At 49.5% G+C, this 27,520-nt stretch overlaps 1 protein-coding gene across 1 annotated transcript; it reads left to right on the forward strand.

Annotated features, from left to right (window-relative positions):
* The first annotated feature begins 274 nt into the window (after nt 1–274).
* SREBF2 (sterol regulatory element binding transcription factor 2) lies at nt 275–27,465 on the forward strand. Its single transcript, XM_080344024.1, has 19 exons — nt 275–385; nt 4,668–5,057; nt 6,337–6,518; nt 7,651–7,791; nt 9,561–9,782; nt 10,740–10,854; nt 11,062–11,243; nt 12,014–12,206; nt 13,505–13,686; nt 14,359–14,632; nt 15,991–16,160; nt 16,375–16,543; nt 17,179–17,299; nt 18,785–18,894; nt 20,201–20,333; nt 21,451–21,619; nt 23,208–23,393; nt 23,993–24,104; nt 24,751–27,465. Exons 1-19 carry the CDS (start codon nt 304–306, stop codon nt 24,969–24,971), a joined length of 3,354 nt encoding a protein of 1,117 aa, XP_080200150.1. The 5' UTR covers nt 275–303; the 3' UTR covers nt 24,972–27,465.
* Nucleotides 27,466–27,520: the final 55 nt, after the last annotated feature.

The following is a 27,520-nucleotide window of genomic DNA, read 5'->3' on the forward strand; positions in this document are numbered from 1 at the left end:
GGCAGCTCGGGGCGGGGCGGCCTATGCTAATGAGAGCTGCTGATCGCTGACGCGCCATCACACCACGCGCCGCCGCGAACGCCGATTGGCCGGGGGCGACCTGGTCTCATTGACAACAAACCGCGGGGGGCGCGCGCCGCCGCCGCGGCCCGCGGGCAGGCGGGGGGCGGGGCCGCCGGCCGGCCGAGGGCGGCCCAAGATGGCGCGGGGTCGGCGGCGCTCGCCGGCTGCCTCCGCCTGAGCGCCCGGGGCGGCGGCGGCGGTTCATGCGCCGGGCGCCCGGCCGCGGCGGGGACCTGCGGGATGGAGGGCGGCGAGCTGGGCGCGGAGAACATGGAGACGCTGACCGAGCTGGGAGACGAGCTCACGCTGGGCGACATCGACGGTGGGCGCCGGGGGAAGGGAGGGGAGGGGAGAGGAAAGGGGGTGGGGAGGCGGCGCGCGTGGGCTCCCCACGCGGGGTCGAGGGAGCTCTCATGGCCTCCCCACGCGAGTCTGGGGCTGCTGGTGCCGCCCGGAGGGTGTGAGGTGCGTGCGTGGGATGGTTCTTGGGTCTCGCTGCGTGGGGTGTCCCCCTAGGAGTGGGGGCCGCACCGGCTTGGTCCCGCTGCGTGGGGTGGGCTTCCCACGCGGTACGGGGGGTGAGCGGGGAATCCCCCTGTTCCGGCTGGGTGAGTGCGGAGGGTGCGGGGCGCGTCCCGCTGGGCAGCGCTCGCCTGGCGAGCAGCCACACGGGGAGACACGCGTGGCATGGGCAGCCCCGCCTGGGCTGCGCTTCTGAGCGACTTTTACGGGGCTGACCCACGCCGGGGGGCGGCGAGGCGGTAACCGCAAGAAGCTGTGTTGGGGTCAGAGCCCCCGCAGCTGCTGCCCCTTTCTCCCACGCATGGTCGTTGCCGACACGGGGCAGGGTGGGAGAAAGTGGTTACCTTGTCTCCTGCCTTAGAGCCAGGGGGTAAATGGTGCTGCCCAGGCTTTCCCCTCATGTTTCCTCGTGGGTTGCTTAGAGTCGGTGCTACATGATCACTGGAGCTGTGCCACCACTGGTGCCTGTGGGACAGGGCCGTTGCCGTCCCCCTCCCAAACAGGTTTAACTGCTTAAATTTCCCTTTCACCCCTGCCCCGCCGTGCAATACTAAAACTTCACCCCATCAACGCCAAAGCTCGGACCCCAAGCGAATCCAGGTTTTCCACCAAAGTGCAGCAAAACGAAGCGCCGGCTTGTGACACCTTGTGCCATGTTTCCCAAACAGCTCCTGAAAACCCACAAAAAATATGATTTCTCGATGAGCTGCGCTGTAGGCTGGAGACAGGGACCTGGCTCGGGCTGGAGTGGTGATGCCTAAAGCATCCCTGTTTAGCAGCTGAGAGAGAAAAATTAAACTAGTGCTTTTAAATTTCTAATTGCAATTGATTTACAGTGTAGCTAGGGGCAAAATGTATGTCCTTTTTTTTAATTTCTTCATTATATGTAGAAGAAGAATATGGTTTATAAGAATGTAGTGGCTTAGTTATCACTTGAAAAGTTGCTGGTGCAAACCGAAGGTGCTGTTTGCTCTTGTTTAAGCACCATGTAGTGACTTCTCAGGATCTATATGGGAACGGAGGTGAATTTTGATGAACCCGGAGCTGGCTCTGACCCGCTGTGTGCCCAGGGAGGGGTGATTCAGAGCGATGAGTAACTCGGGGAAAAAGAGTTTCACCTTCCTCCCCGGCTCCTGGGGTGGATTTTCCTGGGGGGGAGGTGTGTGACAGTCCTGCTTTTTTTGTGCTCCGACATGGATTCTTCTCAGGGTTTGAAATTCTGCGAAGGTTTCGATTTGGATTTTAAGTCTCTGTGTCGGTGGGTCTTGGTGTTCCTCTCCCATTCAGGCTGAGGGACCCTCACCTCTTGCCGTGTGGGTTTTGATTTTTGTGTTCGAGGAGGAGCAACACCGGTCTGAGGGATGTGCCGGCTGCTCTGGGGTGTCGGTGCTCACCAGGGTTGTGCTCCGGGATGAGGTTGTGAGGTGAATTGGGGGTCACGGTGCTGAGCGCAAGGCGTCTGGCTCTGCCTCCTGTCCCAGTGTGAGCTCCTCAACCAGCACGGGTACGAGGGTGACGCCGGAGGGCAGGGTTCCGTTTGGTCACAGGTATGACACGCGTCTGGGCTCAGCGTTGTTACTGTCAGGGTTGGGTTCTCCACCCTTCCTCGTCTCCAGGAGGGTGAGGGAGCAGCCCGGCTCTGAGCTGCCACCTAGGAGAGGTGGCCGAAGCCCTTGCCTTGCTGCCAGGTGTCTGCCCGCTGGGCTGATACAAGCAGCAGGTGTCCTCAGTGGGCTCAGTCGTGGTTTCATAACACCTTGTTGACATTTTTTACCCTTGGGCTGGGCTAGTTTTCTGCAGTATCATCTCACTCCGCATTTGGGACCGAGACCTCCTTGCCATGAAAGATGCGGGTGATCTGGCAGCGATGGGTTTGTCACTGAGAGCTGTCCCCCAAAAGCTCCCGAGGTCCCTAACAGCGAGTGCAGACGCTTGCTCTGTTCTCTGTGTAGTCAAAGGTGTTTTAAAAGGGAGGGATTTGGATTTTGGGTGTTGCTATTTCTCTTGCTTTTCATCTTCCTTGTTTTGTTGCTAGGAAGGCTCTTGAACACTTTGAAAGAAGTGGGTTTGATCCCCTGTCAGTCTACTTTTAAAAAATTAATCATTAGACTTTTTGCATTTAGTCTGTGATAAAGATGTGATTTAACTTTTGAGAGCAGGAGTAGTTTTTATAATAAGATATTAAACCTGCTGTGTTGAACACAATGTTCCTTAAAATACTATGCTTGAAATTTAGCTCTTCCAGAGCAAATCTCATCCAATTTATGTTTATTCTCTACTTGCAGTAGTGCTGTCTAATAGTGAAATAGTGGTGCCATCAGATGAAGATCTTGAGAAGTACATAGTTGGGATTATCAAGTTTATCGTGTTGGGGGTTATTTGGGATGGTTTTAGCTGTAGTCAGTTGGAGAGTGAAAAGCTGCTTGATATCCATCTACATGTTATGCAGAAGTGTTAATCTTTAAACAGCCCTCCTTGCTCTGATAATGTTTTGTGAAAGTTTACTGAGGCATTGCATTAGGGAAAAAAAATGGTCTGTTCATCTAGTTAAAAGCAGAGACAAAGGTTTGGTCCAGCTGGTCCCTGAGGGCAGCTCTCACTCTGTTTTGGGGAACCGCGTGTCCCCACTTAGTGTTGGGTTATAAATAGGTCAGGAGGACACGTCTTCTCCATGCAACAGGCTCAAGTTCTTAAGAGCTATGGTCATAGTCAATGCTTAAATGTGTGCAAGGGTGTGGAGAGATTGCTGTCAGAAGGGAAGAAGAGTAATATCGTACAAATACAGAAGTATGGTGAAACATTTGTCGAGGGAGCAAGAAGGCTGAAGGACGATCCCTTTGCTGTCTTGGGAGTGACAGACAAATTAATTGGATAATGAGTGGGTGGCATTTTGGAGAAGCAGATTAATGGGCCTCTTATTGCTGGGACAGCTTCCATGGAAACATTTTATGAAAAGTTTACTTCTTCAAACCCCCTTCATAAACCACAGCAGCAACATCCTTCGGGTTTATGGATGAGAAAGCTCATGGTGTGAGGAGCCCTTTGCCATATTTTTTCCTATGAATCAGAAATCTATTTTCTACTTTCTAAACCCAAATTAATTATTTAGTTATAAACCCTTCATTATACTTGTGAGTCCCCTCCCTTTTTTTTTCTACTGGCAGAAAAATAAAAATGAATAGGACTTTCAGAAAGCGGAGAAAGAGCCTGTGCAGCATGGACAGGTCGTGGGGTGGGGAAAGGATGTCTGACTCCTCACACCACCGCCCACGCACACATCAGGGGAAGCACTCAGGTAGCTTAAGGTGCGTAATTGGATTAAATTGGATTAGATGGAGGCAAGAGGAAGCTTTGCTTATGAACAATGATCTCTTGGTTGTGAGATATTTTCCTCTGTGGGAGAGAGCTAAGGCGTTGTGGTAGGAGCCTCTTGATGTGGGCTGATAAAATCCTGGAGAAGGTGGGATGGGGAGAAACTGCTCTACAGTGATTGCAGGCAAGGGATTAATAGGCATAAAAAAATGGTAGTTTAAACATGTGCATGTATTTCTCCTGTTACAGTTCCATAAAGTGTTGTTTACTTTAGTGGTATTTTTCCCCGAAATTTCTGATATGCTTGAAAGTAAAAGTTAAGATGAATTCTTGTCCCAGTTCTTCATTTTCCAGATACTCAGTGGGGCAGGGAGGGTTAGGGGCTTGAAAGCACCCTAAAAGTTGGGTGGGAGAACAGTTAGGGCTGGAATTGCGGAGGTGCTTCATTTCTTCCTTCTGCATGGATTAGACTGGAGCAGTGATGTAACAAGACTCTAATATTTTAGATATACTGAAGATAGCTTTAAGTTCTAGTCTGTGCTTTGGTCCTGTGGTCTGGGAAGGTGCTGCAGGAGAGTCCTGCCTTTCCCCCTGAGCAGCAGCAGCAGTGTCCTGCTGCTGGCCACCTCTTGCTTTCTCTCTGGAAATGTTAGGTTGGTGTGATATGTTCTCTGGAGGTTTTGAAGGACCCAGAGCTCCCTTCTGTGCACGAGCACTCTCAGTGTTTGGGCAATAAAGTAGCATTGAACACGTTTTCTTCTGTTTCACAGAGATGCTGCAGTTCGTCAGTAACCAAGCAGGCGACTTCCCAGATCTGTTTTCAGATCACTTGTGTGGCACCTTCCAGGGCGGCAGCAGCGGTGGCGGCAGCAGCGGCGGGACCCTGGAGCCGCAGGGGCAGCGGTACAGCCAGGTGCAGGTCCAGCCCTTCCCGCTGCCCCCCGCCTCCCCCCAGCTCCAGAGCCTGCCCGTCAAAGCCGCCCAGGCCACCCCCCCGGCCCCGCCGCGCTCGGCTCCCCTCCTCCAGCCCCGGCCCCCGCTGCAGCCGCAGCTCCAGCAGCAGGCCGTGATGATCGCACCCACCACCTTCAGCTCTGCTCCGCAGACCAGGATCATCCAGCAGCCGGTGATCTACCAGAACGCGGCCACGAGTTTCCAAGGTAGCAGTCGGGGTGCTCAGGCTATGGGTGTGCATGGTGCATTCGTGATTTTGGGGTGTTCAGGCTAGGGATATGCATGGTGAACTTGCAGTGAATGGTGTCGATGTTCCAACTCCAAAAGCATCCTCGGCCACAACAAGGCTGATGGTCCTTTTGTTGCGGTGCTGCCTGTGGGGTGTCCCTTGCCTGCTGATGGGGCTTTGGAGTTGGGGGAGCATGAGAAACCATCAGAAATGAGATCTGAAGTCTTTTTGTGTGACCTCTTGCAAAAGTTGTCTTCTTGCTGCTCTCCTCTCTTAAGCCACCCTCCTGTGGCTCGAGGCTTGATAAAAGTATGTCTGAGAAGTGATTGTTGGCAACCCTGTCTGATGTGGTGGTCCAGAATGAAGGCACATTTTAACTACCAAACTCTGAAGTGCAGTACTTGCATTGAGCAGAGACAGTTGTAGGCATATTTAACAATGACCACATCTTCCTTTGTGAGTGCCAGCTGTCTTGATCCTCTTCAGTCAGTATCGATTCTTTACATGATAAGTATGATCCTGGGGTCCACCCAGATCAGCAGAAGTGGGCAAGTGCTGGTTGGATGAGAACAGGTCTGATGAGGAGTGGATGAGGGAACTGGGGCTGTTTAGCCTGAAGAAAAAGGAGCCTGAGGGGAGACCTTATTGTGTCTACAACTACCTGAAAGGAGGTCGTAGCATGGAGGGTATTAGTCTCTTCTCCCGAATAGAAAGTGATAGGATGAGAGGAAGTGGTCTCAAGTTGTGCCAGGGGAGGTTTCGGTTGGATATTAGGAAAAATATCTTCCTCGAAAGGCTTGTCAGGCATTAGAACAGGCTGCCCAGATAAATGGCTGAGCTGCCATCCCTGGAGGTGTTTAAAAGACATGTAGATGAGGTTTTTAGGGACATGGTTTAGTGCTGGATTTAGATTATGGTTGGACTTGCTGATCTTAAAGGTCTCGGCCAACCAAAGTGAGTCTATGATGTACCATGTTAAATGTCGCTAAAGTAATGAGGCCTGTGCTATCAGACCAGAGGTGTTTGACTTTATTTTCTCTTAGCTGATTCTCTGTGCCTCCTGGAAAGCTGCTATTCTAGCTGCAGTGTCCTCTTGCAGGAGGCACCAAAGGAGCTAGAAGCTTCCCAACGTGTGGGATGTGTTAGATGAACGCTGCCTACCGAGAAGCTCTGGGAAGAAGTTAGGAGCATTTGCAGGCTCCAGAATGGAGACCTGTTTTGCTGGACTTATTCCTGACATCTCTTCTGCTTTTCAGTTCTCCAGCCTCAAGTCCAGAGCCTGGTGACGTCCTCCCAGGTGCAGCCGGTTACCATCCAGCAGCAGGTGCAGACGGTGCCGGCCCAGCGAGTGCTCACGCAGGCGGCCAACGGCACTATCCAAACCTTAACACCGGCCACAGTCCAGACAGTTGCTGCACCACAGGTCCAGCAGGTTCCAGTAAGTAGAAATGGGGAGTGATACAAGGATCCAGCAGCAGAAGAAATTGCTTATGTGGGTCTGGTCTCCTGACTTGCCAGAGGAAAGGTGGCAAAGCTTGTAGCACTGGCGGTCCTACTTTTGTTCCAACATTTGTATGTGCAAGAGGTATTTCTAGCCAGCCTGTGTTCCAGAAGCATTTTACTTCATGCAAGTCACACGCGAGAGTCCCTGTTGTGAGCCGTGATGTGACTTGGTGGGTGACATTTGGAAACAGTTTTTGCTAAAACATCTGCATAACTAAACTTAGTCTAAAATATTTTTGTAACCTGGTGCTGCCAAACTCGTTTGGAAACCTTACTTGAACAAGCTTTCTTTGACTTTTACCTACTTCTTTGCAAGTCCACCACCTCTATCATGTCTTGTAAGGGCCAACTGATACTGGATCGTTTTTTTCAGTTCTGCTGCTGCTACAGCATCATGTGATTTTTTTTTAAAATGTGCCCAAGACTAGAAAAGTCTTGTGTTTCTTTGCATTAGGTATAATCATTTATGGCTAGGAGACTCTCAATATGATAGTTTCAGTTGTACTTTGCTATCTGTGGTGTTCTCTGTATTTGAGAGTCCACGAGGTATTTATTATGGCAATATAACTACACTTGGTTTTGCTCTGCTTGATATTCATGGTACAGATTGTTTCAGTGTAACTAGGGTGGGGAAAGCTTCTACAGGTATCTGCCCAAGCAGGCTGTCCTAGCCATGTTAGACTCTGAGTACTCAAACAGTTAATGTAGGCAGCTAATTATAGGTGTAATTGGAGAGGGGAAGGGAGCTTTTCCATCAGCTCTTTTGTGTTCATACATACTCGTTTACTTCTGGTGCTTGATTTGAAAACCAATGTCCTGGTAGTTCCTCTGCCTCTCTCCCTCCAGTGCTGTTCACATTGTCTCACGGTCAGAGTTTGCTTCAGGGACCAACAAAAACCATCCTGGTGATGCTGGGCACAAGGGGAAAGAAATACTCACCGCCCTGCTCTTTTGCTGTCTGCTGAGATGTGAAGTTGCAGCTTTTGCCTTTGCTTACCTCTGGCTACTGAGATCAGCAGAGAAATATGTGCTTGCTCTCCCCTTCACCTCTGACTCTTTCAACCCAGGTTCTGGTCCAACCTCAGATCATAAAGACGGACTCCCTTGTCCTGACAACCCTGAAAGCGGACGGGAATCCCGTTGTGGCAGCGGTTCAGAACCCAGCACTGACAGCGCTCACTGCGCCCATCCAGACCACGGCTCTGCAGGTACCGGATGGACCTTCTTCCGCCTTCCCTCTCCTCACTGACATCCTTTCCTCTTAATGCAAGGAAGAGATTTGGGCTTCAGTATTCTGCAGCAGTGCAAACAGGAGGGGTTTTGGGGACTGCTCTAGGCATGTCCAGAGTGAGTAATACTCTGGTTCTGCCAAGGCTAAACACACAGACTGTACTTTTTTGGCAGCCTCCCATGGCCAGTAAGCAAAGACCAAGGGCATGTTTCTGTTTACCTTTTTCTGGTGTTACAAGGAGAGGAATATGACCTAAAAATTCCATCCAGTTTTTAACCCCTGGAAGATACTTGAAAGTGAAAGCTAACTTGGAATACCTGTAGAACTTCCCCCCGCTCAGTAATGTCTAATAGCAGTATGTTGAATGTGAAAACTAATTAAGCTACTTTTCAGATGGCATTTGCAGTGAGGATTCAGCATAATAATTCGAGATGGCAGCTGTGCTTCATGGTCTCCATTTCTTATCAACTCCGAGAAACTTGTGCCCCCAAAGACACATTTATTATGATCTTGTGCATTCTGAACAGATATCTCTTCAAGTATTTACTGGGGGAGATAAACTTGCAAGTCTGGACTTAACTTTTGACTTCTTTTGCATAGTATGGTAGACTTCTTATATACTTGTCAGTAGCCAGGCTAAAATTTTCACTTAACCTGCTTGCTTTAAGGTGACATTTTCACACAGAGGTGAGGCTTATGTGATCATGTCTGTTTGAGACACAATCTGTAAAGCATTTTGAACACACATAAATTTGGTTGAAATCCACCAAGGAAAGATGTAGGACTTAAATTCACTTATATGTCAAGTTTCAGCTTGAAAGGAAACTCAATTAATTTCTAATATCCCAATTAGAAGACTGATTCAGAATCAAAATTGTTTCTGAAGTTGCTCATGGCTAGTTTACTTTCATTTATGTTAGTCTTCCCTTCCATAACCACTTCCCTGACCCTTGGTGTACTTCAGAGAACACATGTACCCTGCTCAATCTTGTTTTGCTGGGTTAAGCGGTCTAAACTTTCTTTACTCCAACTGTCCTAGAAGCCCCTCTGTGCAGCTGTTCTGATAGGATTCATCATCTTTTATTGCAGAGCACATACTGCTTTATTTTGATGTAAATAGTTTGTCCTGCATCTAGACGTCCAAGTCTGAGCTTTTCATGCCAGTGTATATCACTCATTGCCTTAGTTCTTCATCTTAAAGCATTTGTATAGCTTACGGATCTGGTTTTTTTTTCTGTTTGATCGAGTTCAAATCAACTGCATTGCTCAAGCCAAGGTTTGTTTTTCCATAGTCGGGTCCTTTCTAACATTGCTGCTACCAGTTTGGAAGTAGCATTGCCTGTTGCTGATTTGCTGACTTTATTCATCCACGGGAAAGGTGGATTTAGACACTTGAGGTGTAAGGATGGTAGGAGCAAGTAGGAGCCTTGGTCCCTTTCTCTGTTTAGTGGATGACCAGGGCATGGTATTGATGGAAGAGTGCTTCATGCTCTTGGAGAACAAGAGATGTTTTTACTTTGTGGTGGCCAGTCTGGGAGGCAGAATGGCAGATTTTTTTTCCCATGCTGCTGTGCCAGTGCTTGTGCCAGCTAGGGAAGATGGGAGGAAATTGGCATATCTCTTCTTTTCTGACCTGTACAAGCTTTTCCTGATTCTTCTTTTATGTACTCCTGTTTCTTTTACCATCATAATCCTTATCTAAGTTGGCTGATTGCTCGTGACGCTTGTTACGCGTGGTCTTTGTAGACCCTCGTTGGGAGCAATGGGACCATTTTGACCACAATGCCGGTGATGGTGGGACAAGAAAAGGTGCCTATCAAACAAGTTCCTGGGGGTGTCAAGCAACCAGAACCACCTAAAGAAGGAGAGAGGAGAACAACTCACAACATCATTGAAAAGCGCTACCGGTCATCCATAAACGACAAGATCATTGAGCTGAAGGACCTTGTCATGGGGACAGATGCCAAGGTAAAGATATGGAATAAGAACAAATCTAGTGTCACAAATTCTTTGTCTTCAGGTGCTTGTTACTCTACCAAATGAAGCAGTTGGGTACAAGTGACTGTTAGTGCACGTGTATTGAGATAAGACTGGTGAGAAACACTTGTGCAATGGAAAACTTGATAATTGTATTCAGGAAGGGTCATCTGTAAAATGTTTATTTTGCTGTGCTAGTGGTACTATTTCTTGAAAATAAGCTATACTTTACACATTTGTTCTTATGTCAGGTCTAACTTAAGTAGGCTTTCTAGGTAGAATATCCAAGTGGATGTTTTGATAACTCTGCCAAACCAGAGCTTGCTTAATTTAAATTTCCTTTCCCATGTGACTGCAGTAGGGATGAGGGTTTACAGAGCTTTCCAGTTTGTTTCCTTTAGATACTGAGTTGTGAAAACTCCTGCTTGCTCAAGTATTAGGAACTTTTTTGTACCATGTATTCAGCATTGTCGTATTCACTTTCCCTTATGCGGCCAGAAGCAAGTATTTTCATGGGGATGGCCAAGGGAGTAAGGCAAGGACAGAACAACTGATCTCAGAATTAAACAGTGAAGAATGGTTAACAGATGGCAGCTTGTTCTGTCCCAGAAGAAAGCCACTTCATTTCAGAACCATGGTACTTTCAAAGGACTATTTCTGGCGGAAACCTAGATATGAACTCTGTTGTAATTTGGTTGTTAGTCTGTTTCCATTACACTAATTTCATACGATCCCTGAGAAACCCCAGTCCTTGTGTGCCTTTCAAAGTTGGATGCCTTGCTCAGAGTGTGCCCCGCTATTGGTTTCTTTGCAGCTAATGAGTGGTCCTTTACACCCTTTTTTTTCTATTGCCACATGATACAAAGGGTTGTGGTACCCCCACAAGCAGGAGTGACCCTTTAATGCTCTTCATATTAACGGCTTTTTGTACCTTTTAATTCCTTGCAGATGCACAAATCTGGAGTCCTGAGAAAAGCCATTGATTACATTAAATACCTACAGCAGGCCAACCATAAGCTGAGGCAGGAGAACATGGTTCTGAAGCTGGCTAACCAAAAAAACAGTAAGTTGTGGAGGCTGTGTGGCAGGGGAAGGTGGTCAGCAGGAACACAGAGTGCCTTGTGCAGTTCCTTATCCCTGACAGAGGTGGATAATGTGCACATGGCGTCAATAGTGGCCGGTGTTCCTCCAGGTGACAGAGCCAACCTGAGCAACACTGGCAGGACGCAGGATTGAGAAACGTGTACGTAACACACTGTGACTTTTGCAGAGCTGTTGAAGGGCATTGACCTAAGCAGCCTGGTTGACAATGACGTGGATCTGAAGATAGATGACTTCAACCAGAATGTGCTGCTGATGTCTCCTCCAGCCTCTGACTCGGGATCCCAAGCTGGCTTCTCTCCCTATTCCATTGATTCGGAGCCGGGAAGCCCTCTCCTTGATGATGCAAAGGTATTTGTGACTTCACTTGTCAAATTCAAGGCATCTACTTCAGGGGTACATAAGGGCCAGAATTTAAATTCTCCTAATTCTCAAGAGTGGAACCAGCGGACACCTGGCAAGCAGATCTGTAGGGGTCAGAGATTCTTTGTAAGCATGAGGAATGAGTTTTATCTGTTCTTAAATGATCGACACTACTTCCTGAGCTGTATTAGCGGAGCCATACCTGAGCTGCTAGAAGAGTTGTACTTGGTCTTCAGCCGCTGGAGAATCTCTGTGAACATACAGCGTGTGTTCATGACCCAGAGAACCCGTGGCTTTCCAGGGATATATATGTCCAGTGAATAAAGTAGGAGAACTTGGAAATGGATCATGACGTCAGCTGTGGTTAATGAAACCATAAATTACCACAGTAACAGAAAGCTGTTAGCTGTCTTCAGCTGTCAGCTTTGTTTTGTGGATATCACAGAAGCATCTCCTGGGAAATTCTCAAAAGAGTTAGGGCAGCAAAGGTTAATCCTAGCCTAAACCAGGGATCCAGTTAATAATAACTGAGATGACTGGAAGCAGAGGAAAGATGAAGGCACTCATATACTTTATCCTTATCTTGCTAAGCCAGGGAAAGCTTCACTGGTGTTCTTGCTGATCTTGATCTTAACAGCAAATTTTGAAACATGTTCTGTTTCTCCTTCTTCCCTACCCCTCCCTTGGCATATGCTTTTTTTGTTCTACGGAATGGTAAAGTTTTCTTCCTCCTTCTCTCCACTCCTATTCCTTTGAAGGTTAAAGATGAGCCTGATTCTTCTCCTGTGGCCCTTGGTATGGTGGATCGCTCTCGAATACTCCTCTGTGCTCTCACATTCCTTTGCCTTTCCTTCAATCCTCTGACGTCCCTCCTGGATGCCCGAGGAACCTCGGAGTCTGACAGCCTGGTGCACCACGGCTCTGGCAGGAACGTGCTGACCATCGAGTCAGGTAATGAACTACAGTAGTTTGGACCACAGAATGTGGCCAGGCTTATGTGGCCTCCCTAAAGACCCTCTCCAGCTGTGACAGCTGCAGGTCACGAGGTGGACCTGATTCAGTAGGATGGCTTTGTGTGTTCAGGGAGTTGTACAACCTTTGTTGAATGGTTGTGGAGGGGTGGAAACTGCAGGGCTGGGTGTGGGAGGAGAGCCAGCTGACAGCGCTTGGACACAGTTCCCCTTTACATTCACATCCAGCGTTCTTCTAGAGCCAAACCAGCCTTTACTCAGCGTGGTGAGATGAGGGGCACCCACTTGTAGCCCAGTGGTCTGGGCTCTCAGGACAGACCCTTGAAAAGTGGCTCAGAGTTAAGGGGTCCTCCTGTCCTCGTTGATCTTTGAGGCGTGTCCACTTTTTATTTGTTTTTAACGTAACTGACTGATTTTTGTAACTTATTAACGAATTAATAGGTGAATAATTACTTCAGAAACACTTGCTATAGGGTCTTGCAACTGGTTTGTTCAATACACTTATTTAATAATATTCATAGTTCAGAGTTCGGCAGCTTAGCGGAGGGCAGGAGATTCCGTAGGCATGCTGTCATTTTCCTGACTGATGAATATGCTTCCTCAGTGTTGCTTTGTGAACAATTAAGACCGGAAAATGACACCGAAGGTATTCACTAGCCGTGAGTGTATCTGATAGAAAAATCAGAACATCACAGTATCACAGTATGTTTGGGATTGGAAGGGACCTCAAAAGATCATCCAGTCCAATCCCCCTGCTGGAGCAGGAACGCCTAGGTGAGGTCACACAGGAACATGTCCAGGTGGGTTTGAACGTCTCCAGCGAAGGAGACTCCACAACCCGCCTGGGCAGCCTGTTCCAGTGCTCTGTTACCCTCACTGAGAAGAAGTTTCTTCTCAAATTTAAGTGGAACCTCTTGTGTTCCAGCTTGATCCCATTACCCCTTGTCCTATCATTGTTTGCCACCGAGAAGAGCCTGGCTCCATCCTCATGGCGCTCACCCTTTATATATTCTAGGAAAACTAAGTGCCAACTCAGTTTCTTTCATAAATCAGTCTTGTAAAAATAACTATTTTTTTTTAGTTAGGAATGTTGGGGCTTGGAGTTTGGATGAAGAACTGTTGATACTGGTGTTTCCTGATTAAATGCCATCTTTGCAAAAGTTGATACCACATGTGGCAAGCGTAGCAAGACATCCTTCTGCGTCTGTGCTCATCCTGTTGCTGGGCTTTCAGTGCCCAGATTAACACTTAGCTTTCCCTTTGGGATGTCCCCTGTAGATGCGGGTGGTTGGTTCGGCTGGATGATGCCCACACTGATCCTGTGGCTGGTGAACGGAGTGATTGTCCTGAGCGTGTTCGTTAAGCTCCTTGTGCATGGAGAGCCAGTGACGCGGCTGCACTCAAGGTCATCGGTCGCCTTCTGGAGGCACCGCAAGCAAGCGGACCTGGATTTGGCACGGGTAAAGTCGACTTGTCATTTTGCATCAAACGCATCTTCTAGGAGGGTCTGTGGGCAAATGTGGCCCCATAGGGTGGTGGTTCAGCACTTGCAAGTGTGTGGTGTTCCTCGAGTAGATTATCCAGCCTGACTTCAGAGAAGCTGGTGCTGGGTTGCCTTGAGCTCATTGCCATCCTCCCTCAGCATAAATTAGTGCGGCATGGACGTCATCATTGGCGGAGGCTCCTCACTTCTGTCCTTGTCCCTTGCTGCTGCATCTCATAGCAATCTTTGGCAGCAAGGTCTTGTTTTTTCTCCATAATCTGGCCCTTGCTGTGTCTGTCTGATGTCCTCCAGCCTCTTGGAAGTCATCTCCATTGTTGAGGCAACATTTGGGTTTTGATATGAGGACTTGCATGTTTTTTGAGAAGGCAGAAAGCTCCTTTCACCTAGTGCTGATGCATCTTGCAGACAGTGCAGGATCAGAGCCATGTGTGGAAAGATATGTGTAGGGACAGATTTGAAGATCCTTTAAATCATATTCACGTTTACCAGCACTAGGCTGACTTCCCTCAGCTAAAGTTCTTGTCTTAGCTTGCACATCAGTTTGTTTTGCTCCCGGTGCCAAGGAGGTCCCAAAGTGTCTCTGTGATGGTGCTTTTTGCCATTGAACCTTTTGTTCTGTTATTTGCAGGGGGATTTTGCTGCAGCTGCGTCGAACCTGCAGACTTGCCTGTCGGTTCTTGGCCGAGCGCTGCCGGCTTCCCGCCTGGACCTGGCCTGCAGCCTGTCCTGGAACGTGATCCGCTACAGCCTGCAGAAGCTGGCGCTGGTGCGGTGGCTGCTGAAGAGGACCTCTCATCAGTGGCGGGCAAGGGAGGCCACCGCCGGCTCCGAGGATGAGGCCAAGACCAGTGCCCGGGATGCAGCTCTGGCGTATCACAAGCTCCACCAGCTCCACATTACAGGTAGGTATGGAGGTGGCAGATCTGCTGTCCTCCTGGCGTTGCCAAATGAGGAGGCTCAGAGCTGGTCCTGGGGGGTACAGGGAGAGCGCTACGGCCTCTCTCCTCTGGAAGGGCTGCCGTTGGATAATGTCCTGACAGATTTTGGGAGCCACTTACTAAAGCATGACAAGTAAATGCCATAAAAGAGCCCTGTAAGAATGGCCGAAGCAACAGCCATGTCTCGAGTTACATGTTTCTGAGTCCACAGAGGTGGCTGAGAGTCTCTCCCAAGCAGCAGCTGATTGAGTCCAGTCACTTTTTGCTGCTGTTAAGGGCTTGTTCCATCCCTGTCACTTGGGTATGTGATGTGGAAGCCAAGGCTGGGGTTAATTGCCGGAAGAACTTAAATTTCTGAAGCTGTGTAGAGCGCAGATTGCCAGTTGGTGTTGATAGGCTTTGAAAACCTGGGCGTGTGCACATGTGCTAAGGAAGTACTTGAATGTTCCTTGTGAACAGTTGTTTTTGCCGTTTCCTTGGCAAACTCATTTGCAATGTTAATAGGCTCTGAGTGCATCAGAATTCCAAGCTAAACTTCCTTCTGCCTTATTCTGTGCAAATTGCAGCCATGCTTCCAGTTCAGCCTGGAGAAGAGAAGTCTCTGGGAAGACCTTATTGTAGCCTTTCAGTACTTAAAAGGGGTCTATAAGAAAGATGGGGACAGATTTTTTTAGCAGGGCCTGTTGCAATAGGACAAGGGGTCATGTTTTTAAACTAAAGGGGGGGAGATTCAGGCTAGACGTGAGGAAGAAATTTTTTACAATGCAGATGGTGAAACACTGTCCGAGGTTGCCCAGAGAGCTGGTAGATGCCCCATCCCTGGAGACATTCAAGGCCAGGCTGGATAGAGCTCTGAGCAACCTGATCCAGTTGAAGATGTCCCTGCTCATTGCAGGGGGGTTGGACTAGATGACCTTTGAAGGTCCCTTCCAACCCAAACTATTCTATGATTCTGTGCCACCAGGGATAAGTACTTGTTCTTAATATTATCTATGTAGGTACAGGTGTGTACTGCAATGTAGTTCAATTTTAAGATAGTGATGAATGTAGCAAGGCAAAGTTTGCTGAATTTTATCCTAACTGGTTTAATTATACAGGGGTTTCTTGCAGAAGCAGAGCTGTGTATAGCAACATTATTATCTGTGGAGGGAAGACTTGGTTATGGTTGTTCTGTTGCCTGAATACAAACTAGTATTTGTAAACGTCTCATGTCATCAGGCTCTTGTTGTCTCTTTAGGACAGTAGCCCTGCAAATCACAGTAGTATTTAGTAACTGGTACTACAGCATTAAAAGTTAACGCTTCCTTTCCCTCCTGGTGCAGGTAAACTTCCTTCCAGCTCAGCTTACTCAGGCTTGCACATGGCCTTGTGCGCTGTGAATCTGGCTGAGTGTGCAGAAGAAAAGATCCCACCCAGCACCATGGCAGAAATCCACCTGACGGCTGCGGTTGGCTTGAAAACCCGCTGTGGAGGCAAGCTTGGCTTCTTAGCGGTGAGTTGTTGTCTCCTCCTCTATCCCACCTCCAAGCAGAGCTCTAGGAAGGTCTGCAGGCTGACATTGCCGTAGCTCAGGTCATCTGCAAGCACCGCAATTACAATCCAGCCTGCAATTATGATACAAGCTGTAATTATGATATGGCCTTTGTCCTCGGTGGTGTGTGCTGTTCCCTGGGTATTGTTCTCAACCTCAGCTTCTCCTTTCCCAGAGCTACTTTCTAAGCCAGGCCCAAAGCCTGTGCAGCTCGGAGCGCAGTGCCATTCCTGACTCATTGCGTTGGCTGTGCCACCCCCTGGGGCAGAAGTTTTTTGTGGAGCGAAGCTGGACGGTGAGGTCTGCTGCGAAGGAGAGCCTGTACTGCACCCAGAGGAACCCCGGTGAGAGCTGCTTGTGTCCCGAGCGCCTGGCAGGCTCTCCACCTCTGGGACCAAAGGGAGTGTCTCTTCTATGTCCACCCAGCTTGTAGTCTTGATGGGCGAGCAAGAGGAGCTGAGACGTGTCTCCTCAGCTTGCAGGACCTGGCTCTCTTCCCTGTTTATACTGTATTGTCATCCCACTTGTGTCTTTATATGCTGGAACACAACCTGGATGTGGCCCTGAATGTCTGGGGGTGACTTTGGGGGGAGACCAAGGTTCATCCTCCGCAGAGCAGCGTCATTGCTGTTTTGCTGAGTGTTTGAAGTGCCAGAGAGATGTTTGACCAAGGACTGAAGCTTTATAAATGGATATAAAGAGCCAAAAAAGCCCCGAGAACTGAGTCTTTAGAAAACTTTGCATTAATTTCTCAAGAGTTTCCCTCTACTGCTCTTCTTCTTGCTCCTACATTTTGATTCTTCTTTTCCTCTCTTGCTCTTACATTTTGATTCTTCTTTTCCTCTTTTGCTCTTACATTTTGATTCTTCGTGGTGTGTGTGGGTTGGTTGGTTGGTTTTTTGTTGTGGTGGTGGTGGGTTTTGGTTGTTTTGTTTTGTTTTTTTTGTGAAATGGTTTGGTTGGTTTTCTTCCTCTCTAGCGGATCCTATTGCACAAGTTCATCAGGCGTTTTGTGAGAACCTGCTGGAACGAGCAGTGGATTCACTCGTGAAGCCTCAGGCGAGGAAGGAGGTGGCAGGACAAGAGGAGGAGGAGCCATGGTGAGTTTGTGTTGCTGCGCTGGGGACTGCTCACCACAGCTGTGGGCTCTGACATCAAGCTTGTCACTGTTGACTGAGCGCTCTGGGGGAAACTGAGTGGTTTGTCCTTGTTAAAGACTTGAAATGAGAATGTAAGGATGGCCACCACAGCTTATTAGAAGGGTGAGCTCTACCTCTTCATATAAAACCCTCTGAAGTGCAAGGTGAACCCAGGTGTGGGGAGGGTTTTTGGTGTCTGCTGGTGTAGTGCTGGTTGTTTCCTGAACTGGATGGATGGTGTTTTCTCTGATGAAGCTTAATGTTGAGTAACACTAAAATTAGTGTGTACTTGCTGCTTCTGTAGACCGGAATAGTATGTCCAGGGCTCTAAGAGCATGAAGGTCTGGCATGTCAGAGTGAGCCCACCAGCTCATGATGTTGTGCGTGAAGGCGTTCTCCTAACTCAACAAAGCGTCACGCTTACCAGCCCTGAAAAATCAAACTGACACGTGGCAAGAGCAGGAGAGATGATGTTGGCCAAAATTGTCCTTGGCCTCTGCAAGATCTGTGACCAAATGAAAAGGGGCTGACGGGTGGCAATCAGAGCGGCTCCTTGTACTGAACCACATCCAGCTCTTTCATGGACTCAGTGAGAAGCCAGCAATTCTGCACTGTTTCTAGCTCATATCCAGATTTGCTGGTGCCAGACAAATGCTATGTAAATATATGGGAAGCTCTGTTTAGGATCCTGTCCCCAGGAGGTGTGGGTAAAGCCTCAAATGGGAAGATAACCCAGTTTCCTTACCTGTGTGGGGAAAATATTGCACATCTAGCTTTTTTTTTTTCCAATTATCTTTTCCATCATTGCAGAAAATGAGCAGTGGTCTGATCTAATTGCTTGCATGATACAAATGCTTGTGATCAGGTGCTGGTGTTGATGATGAGAGAAGGTAGCAAGACTTGTACTGACAATCCACCTCACTTACACACTTGTGGGAGTCCTGTCTCAGGGAAGGGCCACCTTTAGTGACACAGCAAGCCTTTTTGTGTCCGTCTGTGGGGGGAGCTCAAGATCTTCATCTGTAGCACATCCCAAGAAATCAGATCATTGCCACATGTGCTGCTTTCTCTGACCAATGCTATGAACATGTTGTCACTTACATTAATATGTATTTGCATATATGCAAATAGTCACTTGCAGAAATGTAGTTCGGCCTCTTTTGGTGGCAGTGATCAAAAAGGAGCCTGTAATCAGCTTGTAACATATGTCATGCCCAGCATCTCTGGTTGAGGTGGGACTCCCAGCATTGACTCTAGTTCTGCACTGGTCTCCTTATGTGTTTCTTCAGTCCAAGAGTGTTGTGTTACTTATAGAGATTGAACTTTCTGCTGGTTTGATGGGTCAACATTATTTAAAAATGCCTTGTGACTGATGAAAAGTGCCTTCAGGCTTTGGTATGTCCTATTTGACAGCATAGCAAAGGTCTGCCTTGCTTCTTGTTTCAGTGAGTTCTCCGGTGCTATGGAGTACCTGAAACTGCTCAACTCTTTCTTGGACTCGATGGGAAGCGGAGCCCCACCCTTTGCCAGCAACTCTGTGCTCAAGTCGTCTGTGGGTAAGTCCAGCAGAACTGAAGCTCTCCCGGCTGCAGGAACTACCACTGTTATGTATTCCACCTCTCACATTCCAGGCAAGGAGAAGCGCAGCCATTGCAGTGAGACTTGGTTGCTGAGCAGCAGCACACCACAGTGTGGTACAGCAGCTCAGGCTCGAAGAGGGCAGTTGGGAAGGCTCGTAGATTCATCTGTGTGTCGGAATGCTGGCTTCCCAGGTGGAACTGCTGGTATTTGTATTGCTGGGCACATCCCAGGCTGAACCTCGTGCCCTCACCTGGGAGTTTGCTCCTGGCAATGCACAGCAAAAGGAAGGGTGTAGCATACAAGCAAGCATAGCAGTATTGCAGTTGAGGTACAGGAAGGTTTTTTTCCACTTAATTATCTATTGGACCAAATACAAGGTGACCTCACTTTCACAGCAGCTGTCATGTCTATTCTGCAGTCTCCAGAGACCTGCAGCCTCTGCTGTAGCCAAGCTTTGGGCATCTATTGGGAGGTGCTTGGTTTGGTCCTTTGGTGTATATTTAATGGGACAATGAGGACTGTAGGCTCCCTGTGAGCTGTGTGCTCATCTGGACTTGGCTGGCAGCAGGCTGCTGGAGTGTTCATCTTGCTTGGTGCTGGTGCAGACCAGCACCTGGCAGTTCACTGGGATGCTGCTGGAGCTTTGAACATAGACTAACCGTGCTGTACCTGAAACTTACGGAGCAAACATAGAAGGGAAACTAAATTTTTCTTTTTCAAGGGATTTTTTTTTTGGTGTAAAGAGAAGTCTGTATTTGGGCAGTATTGTCATGGAATTTAAAAGCAGGTCAGAGTAGCAGAGCCTGTGTCCTTTGGCCCTAGGTAGGCTTTGGGAAGTTTTGGGCGGGGGATGTTGAATAATGAAGGAAGTTTTATCGGGAACCTGGTTTACTGGCTTGATGGTGGTCAGTGCCAAGGTAATATGGTGTACATGAGTGGTATTGTTACTACGGGGTGGTAAGTGGAGATCATTTTTGGGAAGAAAGTAAACAGGTTTCTAGACAAGCAGATGGAATAATTTCTTGTTGACAATATAGAAACTCAGGATACAAACCACTTGCTTGTGGTCAGATATAGGCTGTTTGGAAGTGCCTCTGCGTTCCTGTGGCACGTTTCAGCATTTACTTGGATGACTGCATTCCCATGGGATCATTTTGAGCTCATTAGTGTCCATCTTGGCAAAAGGCACTGGCAAAGGCACGAGACACCTGCCTGCTTCTCCCAGTGGGAAGGAGGTGGGTGTCCTCTCCTGGGCTACAGCTTCTGATTTTTGTTTCCCAGGCCCCGATGTGGTGTGTAGATGGTGGTCAGCAGCGGTGGCCATGACAATCGGGTGGCTCAGAGGCGACGATGCAGCTGTGAGGTCACATTTCACGGAAGTGGAGCGTATGCCGAAATCCCTGGAGATGTCAGAGTGCGTAGGCCTCCTATGGCTTCCAAAACCCCGCTTCTTCTAAACGGGGGTGGCTCTTCCCCAAACCCCTGTCCTGTACTCTGTAATCACACACCTCTTGTGCTCTGGGATGCAATAACATGTTGTGCTCAGCTGTCAATGTGTAGGTTAAAGCTTGCAGGCTGATATTAGGGATGGGAAGTGTCAGAATTGCTTAGAATCATAGAATAGTTTGGGTTGAAAGAGACCTTCAAAGGTCATCTAGTCCAACCCCCTGCAATGAGCAGGGACATCTTCAACTAGATCAGGTTGCTCAGAGCTCCGTCCATCCTGGCCTTGAATGTCTCCAGGGATGGGGCATCTACCACCTCTCTGGGCAACTTGTGCCTGTGTTTCACCACCCTCATTGGAAAAAATTTCTTCCTCATGTCCAGCCTGAATCTTTCCTCCTTTAGTTTAAAACCATTACCCTCTGTCCTATCCTAACAGGCCTTGATAAAAAGTCTGTCCTCATCTTTCTTACAGGCCCTTTTTAAGTACTGGAAGGCCACAATAAGGTCTTTCTAGAACCTTCTCTTTTCCAGGCTGAACAACCCCAGCTCTCTCAGCCTGTCTTCACAGCAGAGCTGTTCCATCCCTCTGATCATTTTTGTGGCCTCCTCTGGCCCCTCTCCAGCAGGTCCACGTCTTTCCTGCACTGAGGGCTCCAGAGCTGGACGTAGGGCTGCAGGTGGGGTCTCACCCAAACAGAGCAGAGGGACAGAGTTGCCTCCCTTGACCTGCTGCCCACTCTCCTTTTGATGCTTTTTTAGGGATGTCTTTCAGCTTTATTCTAACTACACAGCCCACCACCTTCCAAAATCAGACAGAACTCAGACACTGATGGAAAGGCTGCTGTCACCATCATGGTTATTTTACATTAAAGCTTCTTAGCCAGTTTCCTTCCATTTCTCTGTGCAGTCTGTGTAGGTGAGGAACAATCTCCATCTTTTTTTCTCTCCAATAAATGGTGATATCTCTGCCCTTGAAGACGGGAGGGTGAAAGCTGATGCTGATTGCTGCCTGAGCTCAGCTCTTGGGGCTGCCCTGTGGCAGTGTGTTGTAGTACTGCTTGAAAGCAGCGTTCTTTCTCTTTCAGGAATGCCCTGGTGAAAGCCACCTTCTACGTGTGTAAAGCCATGCAGGCCTCGCTGTCTGGGAAGGCAGATGGACAGCAGAGCTCCCTGGGTCACTGTGAAAGGGCCAGCGGTCATCTATGGAACAGCCTCAACATGAACAGCAGTGTCTCCAGCACTGTCCTCAGCAATGTAAGAGCCATAAGCCCTGGGATATCGCGTGGTTTGTATTGGTTGTCAGGCTGGGCTTGCTGCAGGTGTATTACTTCTCCATTGCATCTGCATTCTCCATCCATCCTGTGTCCAATGGGAGTAGAGAGAAAACTCCCTTTCCTTCCAGAGGGCATTGACACCTTTCTGCCCCTGCTGTATGGAGGAGCAGCATTGCAAGTACAACATCATTTCCCTGAGGATGGTCTCAGCTGAGCTTCCACTCCTCTCCTGCCAGTACATGATCACCCTGGTGCTTTGACCACTTTGAATTTGGCCCACGGAGAGCATCCATCTCCATCCTCCAGCTGAAGCTACTGACACATGTAAAGCAGGACCTCATTAAGTCTACTCTGTTTCAAGGCAGCACTCAAGTGTTCAAACCCTGTACCGCAAAAGTGAGACTGTGTTGTGCTGTTCCCGAGTTTGTGTGGGGCTTGTTTCTCTCCTTCCCAGGATTACCTGAAGCCGAACTTTTGCTGCTTGGCATATGGGACAACAATTCTGGTCCCTTCTGTCGCTCCTGGGTGGCAGCTGTAGTGCATTGTAGTTGCATTGCATGTTGTGGCAGTAACTGTGCAATGTTCCTGCAGTGCAGTACAGAGGCACTCTCTGCTTCAGCAGCTCAGGTAGAGTCCCCTAAGAGCAACCAGGACAGCGAGCAATGCTAGAGGGCAGCAGCACATGGGGAAAAGGGATTTGGGCAGCCGCTGTGGGATGTGTCAAGGCTGCTTGTTTTGTTTTCTTTGCAAGTAGCAAGGCTGTCTTTGTTCCTAGGTGGTGCCGCTGTTTGCGTAGGAAAGCCTTTGCAGGGGACCAGGGCATTGCTGGTGCAATATCCCCTTGGCATTTCTTATCTGGGCTGGGGTTGGGGTCAGCCTTTTGAGGATGCTGGCTGTCCTGGAGGGGACAGCTGTTCCTCAGGCACAGCCCAGGGCTTGTCCCATAGGCTGGACCTCTCAGTGCTAGGCTCCAGAGACACTGCTTGGGCAAAAGGCAAAGTCCTGCTCCGTTTGGTGAATCATAAAATCATAGAGTAGTTTGGGTTGGAAAAGATCTTCAAAAGTCATGTAGTCCAGCCCCTCTGCCATGAGCAGGGACATCTTCAACTAGATCAGGTTGCTCAGAGCTCTATCCAGCCTGGCCTTGAATGTCTCCAGGGATGGGGCATCTAGCACCTCTCAGGGCAACCTGTGCCAGTGTTTCACCATCCGCATTGTAAAAAATTTCTTCCTCACGTCTAGCCTGAATCTCCTCTCTTTTAGTTTAAGTCCATTACCCTTCTGTCCTATCTGAACAGGTCCTGCTAGAAGTCTTTCCCCATCTTTCTTATAGGCCCCTTTTAAGTACTGAAAAGCTGCAGTAATGTCTCCCCGGAGCCTTCTCTTCTCCGGGCTGATCATGGTGGGGCAGCTGGGCTGGGAGGGCTGGGAAGTGCCCCTGGGTGGGCAGGAGGTGCCACAGCTGCCCTCCCACATGCCGTGTTGGCATATGTGTAGCAAATGTCCTGCGACTCGCCTGATGGGTTGTGTTAATTAGCATGTGTGCCCGGGCCCCCTGGCTCTTGCAGATGATCCAGCTGCTGGCCTGTGACTTGCTGCTCTCTCTCCGCACCAGCCTGTGGCAGAAGCAGGCGAACGCCAGCCAGGTCCTGGGTGAGACCTACCACGCCTCGGCTCCGGAGCTGACGGGCTTCCAGCGTGACCTGGGCAGCCTGCGTAAGCTGGCCCACAGCTTCAGGCCTGCCTATCGCAAGGTGACAGCTTGCCTCCCGTGCCCTCCACCTCCAGCAGAGCTATAGCCCTTTGAGGGGGGCGGGGGGGGGTGTGACAGGGAAGCTGCAGCCCATGGAGGCTTAGAGTGTGCATGGGTTGGGCACTTGGGGCAAGATAGTCTGCCACCGGCAGCCTCCAAACTTGTTCTTGACGGGTGATGAGGGAGTCTGGTACATGTGGGGAGATGTCTACCTTAGTTTCTACGTATAAAGCCATCATGCCAAGCAAATACTGTGGCTTCAGACTAGGTCAGTCCATCCAGGGAGTGTGGAAGGAGGCTTCCTTGGCCAAGTTGCTCTCCAGTTTTCCACCATGTTCCCTGCTCTTGTTCCTGTCCCTTTCCAGGCCACTCACAGTTATGCGTGAAGCTTTTTTTCCCCTCTTCATGGCTGCCCTGACCTGCAAATTTCCCAGAGACAGGTGGGAAGATCAGGGAGGAATGGGAAATGGGTCTCTCTTGCCATCAGGGTGCTGGTTCTCTGCTCTTGAAATGTAATGGCTGAGGGATGACGCAAGTTCAGCCACAGCATCACCGCCGTGCCAGCCTGCCTCTTACCCCCTGTCCTGCCGTCCCTTCCAGGTCTTCCTCCATGAGGCCACTGTGCGCCTGATGGCAGGTGCCAGCCCAACACGTACCCACCAGCTGCTGGAGCACAGCTTGAGGCGACGCACACCCCAGAGCAGCAAGCAAGGTCAGCCATGGGGCCCGGGCAGTGACCTGTGGGGCTGGGAGCGGGAGCGCTCTGGGGGCGCATAGCTGCAGCATTATGGCATCTTCCCCATGTCTGAGGTGCTGGGTAGCCAGCTCCTGTCAGCCTGTGGCTCATGGTGATGCTTCTGCCATGCTCTCTACAAGATGGCTAACGTGAGCTGCCAGCCCTGGGCTGGAGGTGTTGGCGAACAAACTGGAAAACATCGGGCTTCATGCAGCCACACATGCATGAAACTTGGCAGGCTGGAGTTTGGGGTGGTCAGTGCAAAAGCAGAAGCCAGGAATCCTAAAGGAGGGAGCCAAGGGACATTGTGCTGGTTGTAAATTCGCTTGGAGGTTTAAGGAAATGGGCAAATATGTGTGCTGGTGTTGGGATGAGCCCTAGGCAGTGAAGTGAAATGGATGGTCTCTTTAGAAGACAGCATTGCTAGTCCCTGCCCGACTCCAGACTGTTCTCTGCTGGTATAAAAGAGCTGCCTGAGGGTCCGCAGGCTGCCCCCCACTCTTGACACCACTGGGGTTGCCAGCCAAAGATGCCTGTGCTAGTCGAGGGCTTGCGTGGTGGGGTTTCATTACCCACATATGGTACCTTCGTCATGAGCTTTCTCCCTCCACTTTGTGCACAGGTGAACTGGACACCCTGCCAGGGCAGAGAGAGCGAGCCACAGCCATCCTGCTGGCCTGCCGCCACCTGCCCCTCTCCTTCCTCTCCTCCCCGGGCCAGCGAGCTGTCCTGCTGGCTGAGGCCGCCCGCACCCTGGAGAAGGTGGGAGACAAGCGCTCCTGCAACGACTGCCAGCAGATGATTGTCAAGCTGAGTGGGGGCACAGCCATTGCCGCCTCCTAACGCTGGCGTGGGGCCACCTTGTGTGAAGACAGCCTGGTGGACCATCAGCCTGGACTTCCCTTCTGGAGCTTAAAAAAAAAAAAAGTGCTAGGTTAGGGCTGTGCTGGTGGGATCATGATGGGGTGGGAGAGGGAGGGTTTTGGTTTTATTTTCTTGTGTTTTGTTTTCTATTTTTTTTGTTTGTTTTTTTTTAAACTTGCCCCAGGTTTAGCTTTATTATCCTCCTTACTTGTTCTCAGGCGCTGCAGCAGAAATTTGTCTAGTTGTGGTTTTTGCTGTTGGGAAGCGCTGCCCCAACCTGGAACCCCCATCCCTGCTGGGGGGTGAAGCCTGCAAGCCCAGGGCATAGAGAAGTGACACATCCTGTGTCTGTCCTCAGGGGCATCTTGTTGCCTTCCCAAACACCTTTGCGGATGGCAGCCTCTGGGGAGGGCAGAGGATCTTCTCAAGGCTTGTCCTGGGGGCTACTGGGGCCTGGGGCTGTTCCTGAGAGAGCGGGGAAGGCACCAGCTTTCCGTGAGCTGTGCATGTCAGGAAACTGCTTTTTCACTGAAGCCCCCTACACCTGACTTTTACAGAGGTGCTCTGGGAGTATCGCTTGGGGCCAGTACTGCCTGGCAAATTTCTCTACCGTTTTTATACAGGTTTTTTATAGGAGTGTTTGTGGCTTTACAAAAACATAGGGAACGATGCAGCAGATTTCACTTCCTTTCCACTTCATTTGTCTCCTTCCCATGATCAGAGCTGCCTCGGGTTTTTGGCAGGAGGCTGCGTTTGTGGCAGCCTACAACACGCAGAGCCCCGCAGGAGGCCGGGGAGTCCCTGGTCACCTGGTGCCGGGTGGCAGCAGGGGTGGACGTGCAGCGCCCTGCACGCTGCGTGAAGGGCGAATGCTTCTCTGGTGCCTTTTTGTTGATGCAGAAACAATTTTTAGAGACAGAGTTTTGGTTTTGTTTTTTTTTTTCCTCAAATCCCAGTCCCAGAACTTGTCTTCAGGTGTTTCTCCTTCTCCAGCAGCTCCTGCAGGGACTGGGAGGCACTGGCTCAGGGTGTGAGTCTCCCAGCTCTGTTGCTGTCGCTCTTCAGAGCAGTTTGACTTGGTGGGTGTTGAATCACCTGTGACTTTCTGAGAGGGGAAGGTGGGTCAGGGACAGGGAAGGAACGGTTTGCCCCCTTTCTCTCTGCCTTTCCTGTTGCATCCCTCCGAAGAAGTGCAAAGCAATTGCCATCTCACACGTGCAGAGATGGAAACCAGCCTTTGGTGGATGGGCAGCAGTTTCTCCCTGTGCACGACCGGCGTGTGCTCTGTATCAGCAGCTAGAAGTACTTATATGTGGGCAGCAGCCCGACCCTATCCTGTCCCAGTCAGACCCACACAGCCTCATTCCTCCTGTAAAATCAGAATTTGGGCTGTTTTGCAAGAAGCTTCTACATGTATCTGGCTTTTGCAGAGAAGCATGAGAGCTTGAGCTCCTCCCAACAGGAAAGGAAAAAGATGGGGGCTTGTTGTCTCACTTTGTATGGGAGAAACCTGTCTCCCAGCAAAGCCCATTCCCAGTGTCCTTGGGCTAATGCTGCAAACAAAAGCGTGGGGACCAGAAGACACTTCCCTCCCTGCCCCACTTTATTTGGGGAATAGCTGGTGGACCCCCAACCCCAATGGCCAGCAGCCTGTGCTGCTGTGTGTTGGAGGGGACCTCATCTGTTGAGGGGGAGAGACTGCGCTTGTGTGTCTTTGATCAGTGTATGGGATGCTCTGGTTCTGGTGGTAGCAGCCACTTCTTTGAGCAGCTATCCTAAGTGTGCAGAACAGCTCTTGGGTCTGGATGGGTTTTGATTTTCCATCCCAAGCTTCCTAGTTTATCAGTGATCCCATTTTTTTTTTTGGGGGGGTGGGGAATGGATGCCATCCTCCTACTTTTCCTAAGTGGTTTTCGCACTTACTTCCTGGTCGTGTGTTTTTCCTAAAATACAGAAACTCTTTTCTGTGGTCAACATCTGAGTTATTTTGTGTTTCCCTTGATCTGCATGTAGCGTGTGGGAAGTTTTGTGTTTTAGTAAAGGGGGAAGTGAGGCTTTGGGAAAACAGAGATACTGAGGCTTCACTTTGTCACTTAACGGTGGACCGAGTCCTGGGGCTGGGAGGCTGCTGGGCTGAAACCCTGGTAGCTCATGGCATGATCCACAGAGGGTCCCACCACTGCTGGTACTTCTCTCCCCTCCAGGGCAAGGGCTCTTTGTCCTGTCTTTTTTCTACACTGTCCATAACTTTGCTGCCCATCTCTCCCTACAACTTTTTTATATGTGTGTGTATATACTGCAACTTTTTTGTTGTTGTTGTTGGCGGGTGGGAGAAAATTGTTTTATGGATTATGTGAAGAAAGTCTATTTATCCACATGGAGTTCGGAGTAGGGATGCTTTGTGATACAAGGTGAAACTGGTGGTGGGGAGGTTCCCCAGGGAAAATATCTGCTGTCTGAAAACCCTGTTCCAGGGCTCATGAGCATCTGTTACCTAATAAAGGCGAACATTACCACCACCTCCCACC

Source organism: Nesoenas mayeri, assembly GCF_963082525.1.
Source record: "Nesoenas mayeri genome assembly, chromosome: 1".
Taxonomy (NCBI): Eukaryota; Metazoa; Chordata; class Aves; order Columbiformes; family Columbidae; genus Nesoenas; species Nesoenas mayeri.